Source organism: Gossypium hirsutum, chromosome D09 (genome assembly GCF_007990345.1).
Source record: "Gossypium hirsutum isolate 1008001.06 chromosome D09, Gossypium_hirsutum_v2.1, whole genome shotgun sequence".
Classification (NCBI taxonomy): Eukaryota; Viridiplantae; Streptophyta; class Magnoliopsida; order Malvales; family Malvaceae; genus Gossypium; species Gossypium hirsutum.
The window spans coordinates 7,717,871-7,724,065 of NC_053445.1; the positions used below are offsets into that span (position 1 = coordinate 7,717,871).

General features: G+C 31.9%; 1 protein-coding gene across 1 annotated transcript; it reads right to left on the bottom strand.

Moving 5' to 3' along the window:
• Positions 1 to 1,183: 1,183 nt before the first annotated feature.
• LOC107892306 (xyloglucan glycosyltransferase 4) lies at positions 1,184 to 4,220 on the bottom strand. The gene is made up of 4 exons (XM_016817343.2): positions 2,993 to 4,220; positions 2,608 to 2,916; positions 2,105 to 2,509; positions 1,184 to 2,023 (listed from the first exon to the last, which is right to left on the bottom strand). The coding sequence occupies exons 1-4, from the start codon at positions 3,626 to 3,628 to the stop codon at positions 1,385 to 1,387; spliced, it is 1,989 nt and encodes a 662-aa protein (XP_016672832.1). The 5' UTR covers positions 3,629 to 4,220; the 3' UTR covers positions 1,184 to 1,384.
• Between the last annotated feature and the right edge of the window lie 1,975 nt (positions 4,221 to 6,195).

The following is a 6,195-nucleotide window of genomic DNA, read 5'->3' on the forward strand; positions in this document are numbered from 1 at the left end:
TGATATTATAAAAAATATATTATTTAATGAATTAAAAAATAAATACTTAAAATCCTTTAAAAACTAATAAAATTAAAAAAATTAATGAAAATATCAAGATCGCAAAACAGATTTTATCTAAACCTAATCCCAATTTAATCATAAATTTTTTAATGAAAACCTGATCTATCTTGCCTCATCCCAAAATCCTACGAGGTCAGGGTGGGGGAAAACTTGATAATTTAAGCTTTTAGTTGTTCCTTAATCCAATTTTGAGTGTGTACTAAAGTTAATTGGGGATATTCCTTTTCAATATGTGTGAGATGTCTTCTTTGTATAAATATCTCAATTAGGAGAAGGAATTGTATAAAATTGTGATTCCACGTCATCTCTATCCTTTTTTAATAGGAAAATGACAAATCAGATTTTTTTCTCCTAATTTTTAATTTTTTCGTTCTCAAAAAATTTAAGTACAACTAAAATACTAAAAATCAGATGGAAAAATCGGATTTTTCATTCTCTTAGCAAAAAGATATATGAATAACATGAAATTATAATTCCGTACAATTCTTTCTCATTTCACAACCCATGTACAATGTGGAAATAACAATGGGAAAAACTGGTTGACTTCCAAACCCATGTACTTAAGTCAATTGGACACTTCATTTTTGTCTTTGGTTTGGTTAATGTTTGAACATTTCAAACAAATAAGCTGTTTTAAACTTTGCTTTTAAAGTTTTACAATAACACGTTAAGAGTGCTAAATTCAGGCCATAATTAGCGGAGCCATTGACGTACCTTAGCCCTTATAGCTGGCCTTTGTCTTTTTTATCAATACAAAATCAGCGGTTGAGATACAAATGAGAGCTTTAATCACTGCTCCAAACACGAGCATTTGAACCCGAATTTAATCTAATTAGTTAGTCTATATGGCCAAGTTGACATCCAATAAATCTGGGTTCAAATTCAAGAATTTAGCTGAGTTTGCACCAGGACCATGGTCTGGTTGCAAAACTCTCATGCAATGCCGGGAATAAATCGAAGAACCCGAAACAGCATTCATCATTTTCATCCATTCTAACTATCAATCCGCACCGGCAACTACGAATCCGAAGCATATAACTCGAAGAAGCTTGCTTTTTGCTGCTGCAATCCCTTTTACAAGCACATCTTTGTGTATTCATTTCAAAAAGTAACATAATAGTAAATTGGAATTGAAAATTTTATATTGAATTATCATATTATTGATACACAGATTACTTGTAGAAGTATACAATAAACTCAACTCTTTTTTATCTCTTAATTCTAGCTTTAGTCCATGGAAACCAATCCAAACTCTGTATATGCACTAAAAAAAACATTATAATTTGAAAAAAACTAGGTTGTCTCTTTGTTGTTGTTGTTTTTAACTTATTTGTTCACCAATCAAATCCAAGCCAACTACTAGAAAAGTCAAGCCTTGAAACAACAAGAAATAGAAATGAACTCCATGTGCAGACAGTAAGCTTCTTGCAGCAGCAGTGAGTAGAAGAAAAGCCAGTACCAGCTCTTTCCTATAGAGTCGATTTCTCTTCTTCAAAGGGGTGATTTCTTCTTGTTTTTTGAGTTTATTCAATGTCTCCAACCCGGATTCGGAGTGTCTCCTCGTGATCTTTTCTTCGTTCAATGATTTCGATTCCCTTTCAGCTAAGGCCACTAAGTCGGATTCTGATGATCGACCTGTTTTCTTCGTTACTACCCATTCGTAGGCGCTCCCGAGCTGGAATAGTCCCGAGATCATGGCATTAAATTTGGTTACCGACATTGTGTTTTCGAACAGAAGGTACGGGACTAAGAAAGGGAAGGATTTCAGGGCCGGGATGATGTTTAGGAATGACATGAAAATTGGGATATAACAGATAACCCAAAGGGGAAGTTCAGCTTCAGGAATGAACATTGTTAATGGAAGTATGATGCAGAACAATGTGAAGGAGTAAAATGGAAGTATAAGCTTCCTTAGTAGGAAAAACAGGAATATCAAATTGGCCTTCTTCGATACCGATATCTGCATGGATCAAACACAAATCATTATACTCAATTGCATGTGCATTTTAAGGGATTCAGATCATCATAAAACAAATCAAACCTTGGATGTTACAATTGCAGGGAGACATAACCGAAACAACTGCATCGGACCTGAATGCCATCGGTGCTGCTGTTTCTTGTAAGCTTCATAAGACTCAGGCAGCTCACAAAGCACTTTAACATCATTGAGGAAGATGAATTTCCATCCATTTAAGTGTGCTCGAACCGCGATATCCATGTCCTCAACAGTTGTTCTCTCGAGCCAACCACCGGATTCTTCCAAGGCCTTGATCCTCCACACGCCAGCCGTCCCGTTGAATCCGAAGAAGTTGAGGAAAGCACCATTCACTTGCTGCTCAACTTCGAAATGGAAGCAAAGATTGATGTTTTGAAGCCTTGTAAGCAAATTCTCATCTTTATTCACAAATGACCAACGAGCTTGAACTAAACCAAGCTCAGGGTCACCCTGCAATGGAGATCAACAATTCAACATTGTTTAAATCATTACAATAACCAAAATGAACCCGAAATTTGAATCTTTCTATTGGAATTTTCATTGAATACCTTGAAGTGAGGCACGGTTTGCTTGAGGAAATCAGGGTTAGGCTGGAAATCTGCATCAAATATAGCAACAAATTCATAGTCCTTAACATAATCACATGCCATTGCTGATTTAAGGTTGCCGGCTTTGTATCCGGTTCGGATTAACCGATGCCGGTAGATTATGTTCACCCCTTTCTCACGCCATAATGAAACTTCATCTTTGATCAAAAGCTGTAAATTCCCATCATCTGAATCATCTAGAACTTGAATTAGAATCCGGTCTTTAGGCCAATCAAGCTGAGAAGCAGCTGCAATTGATTGTGCAAATACCTGGAAAATAAAACAAGGATTACTTGAAAACAGATCAAATGAAACTGAAGTGGATTTTAAGGCTTAAAATTCACACCTCTCTTTCATTGCACATTGGGATCTGCACTAGAACCATAGGAAAACTTGAGCCATCTTCAATATCATAAGCATCTCCATTGATTCTTGGTTTCAAGTTCTTATATTTAATCCAGAAACAACCCAAACAAAGAATAAGGCGATCAAGAGACTGAATCAAGAAGAGAACAATGCAGAATTTGGACATGGTTAGCACCAATGGAGCAACATAATCAACTCTAAATGACAACCATGTCATATAACACCATTGGAAGAGACCTTGAACCTCCCATGGTTGAATCATGTTCAAATTCCATTTCTTCAAATGAGCAAAGATTTCTAAAACCAAAGCAAATATAGAGATAAAAAGAAAGACTTTGATGAATCTATACAATCTTCTGCTTTTGGCTTCTTCGTCACTCACATCAGATAATGCAATGCGTTTCTTGACCGATAAAAACGTGGTTTTCAAAGCCATTGGCAGCCATGAAAGACAAGCAAAAACTCTGTTAGCTTTGAGGAAAAGGAACCATGTGAACTGTTTGGGACTCACTGCTTTTTGTTTCTCGAGTAGCAGAGTTGAATCTGAGCCATTGATTTCCACTAAAGAGAACTTATTAGGCTTCTCCATGGTGACCACAACTGAACTTAGAGCCATTTTCAAAAACCAGTAGATTCAAAACCCAGATCAAAAATTTAGCAAATGAACTCAAAACTCAAACTGGGTTTTCAATTCTGAGACGTGGGAACAAGACAGAAAAATGTAAAAAAAACTTGTTCAAGTCAAAACATGGTGGAGAAGAGGAAAAGGGAAGGCTTTTAAGTTTTAACACTGATCTATTGTTCTTTTTGAGTGAAGAAGAACTACTAATAAAGGAAAACAAGAAAGTACCCTGTTTACTTGCATCTGTGGTTAGAAATTTAACATCTTAAAAAACCCCCAAAAAATTAAATTTTCTTCTTTTTAATTAAGTGATTAGATTTAGATACAACCAAGCTTAGTCAACATGGGAACATCTTCGAAAAAGAAAATAAAATTATTGGACCAAATCCAGCTTTGACATGTGACCAATGTTCACAAGAATCCAGTCATCAACACTCAATCTCATGCACCCAAATTATGACAACTAGGTACAGCCAAACTGCAACTCACTGCCAAAAATTACTCAGAAATTGGAGGATGAAATAGGTAATTATCCTTTTAAGAAATGATTAAAAAGATTAGGTTAATTATGGTAATCATAGTTGCCGCGGTATCATTGAGATCTACATTCACATTTTATAAAACTCCAGACCCAGCTGTACCTTCTAATTAAAGTCACTTTTTCAAGCTTTAATTTCAAACTAAAATTTTCATCATGATTTGTCAACTATTAATTTAATACCCAAACCATTTATTGAAATATATTTCAACTTCACATACACCTGAATTTTGTGTTTTTCAAATTTCATACCTTGCTTCCTATATTAATTCATTGTTCCAAAATAAAACAAGGGAAAAATCTGATATTGTGAAGGGATAAAGATGACGTGGAATCATAGTTTCATGCAATCTTTTCTTTATAATGATATGTTTATAACTTTCCCTCTTTAAAAATACATCAAAATTATTTTTAAAAAGTTTTTTTTCCCTTTTTTATAATTGTCGAATAAAAAAATTTTAATGGCAAAATTAATCGAAGGGATTAAAAGTTTTAAATAAATTCTTTGAATGCATACTGATATAGTGAAAATATGTTATAAGTTTATGTATTTTAATTAAATTTAAGAGATTTTTATCTAAAAATTTTAGTCCAACGCAAATGCAAAAGTGAGATTTTTTTACTTACGAAAAATGAAACATGAAAATATTATTGAAAGAGTTCATGGGGCTATAACTAATTAAATGAACCCTAAAATTAATTAAACTTATTCTCATGTAAAATCATTTGAGAGATAAATATGCGTATATAAAGGTTGACAAATTGGAAATTAGAGGGTCAAAAGTAATGGTTGAGTCCGGATATTAATTTTGAGAGGGGTTGAGTTAAATTAGATGTGCTATGTAACAATCGATTTAAACATATAAATAATCGATTCAAAAGAATCAGTATTTCAACATAATAAATTATTTAAACATATAAACAACCGACTCAAAAAAAGAAGAATCAGTATTCCACCAATATAACATATATACAAAAGAGAAAATTGCAAAAATCTTAAACTTTGGGCCCCCCTAAGCCTCTACTAGGCTCTGCCATTGATTAAAAGGGACCTGCAAATATTATTATGTGGCATAAATAAATATAATAAAAACAATGTTAAAATAAGTTATTAGTCTTTATATTCTACTAGACTTAAAATGTTAAAAATAAATACTTTTATTTTTGGGTTTAAACTTTTTAGTGCCATAATTAATATTATTAGTATTTTTTATATAAATTTTTAATTTAATACATGGATATTGAAGAGAATTAAATATATTAAGTTGATAAATTTTAACAGAAAATAACCAATAATAATTGGATTAAAATCTTTACTTTATAAAAAATATGAAAATTAATTTTTTAGATTTAGAATATAATAACTAAATCGGAGTAAAAGTAGAGGTCCATGAAAAGCCATTTTTGTGGTCTATGGATCGTCTACTTTACTCGTACATGCATGAACACCATAATTGCATGCTCGTCGTAAGCATGCATCGCTCACATAGTGCCTTAACCATGAATGCATCACATATAAAAACTCATTTTAATTCCACTTCATAACGTAACTTGGTATTTTGTTTTTCTTCTTATTTCTCCTTCGATTCATATTTTATTTATTAAATTTCAGTCTCGTATAATAGTATATTTATTTTACAAAAGATTATTTGTTCATGGACTGAGTATGACGATATTTAAATGGTCTCAGTCCTTTAAAAGTTAAAAAAAAAATTCATTTTAATTTTTATTTAATTTTTTTCGTCTTTTTTAGCTTTTACACTTGTCATGTTTGTCAAATCATCTTAAAATGAATATCAACAATTAATTATCTTTTAAAATTTAAAAATTCAAAAAAAAATTATAAATTTTTTTTAAAATTATTAAAATTATTTAAAAATATAAAAATATATCTTTTAATATTTTTAAAAAATAATTAATTGTTGGTGTGGCATACACGTGTATTGCCATCTTTAGCAAAGTTAATAGACATTAACATTTCCATTCATTTTGGGAAGATTTGACAAACAATGTAAGTTTAAGG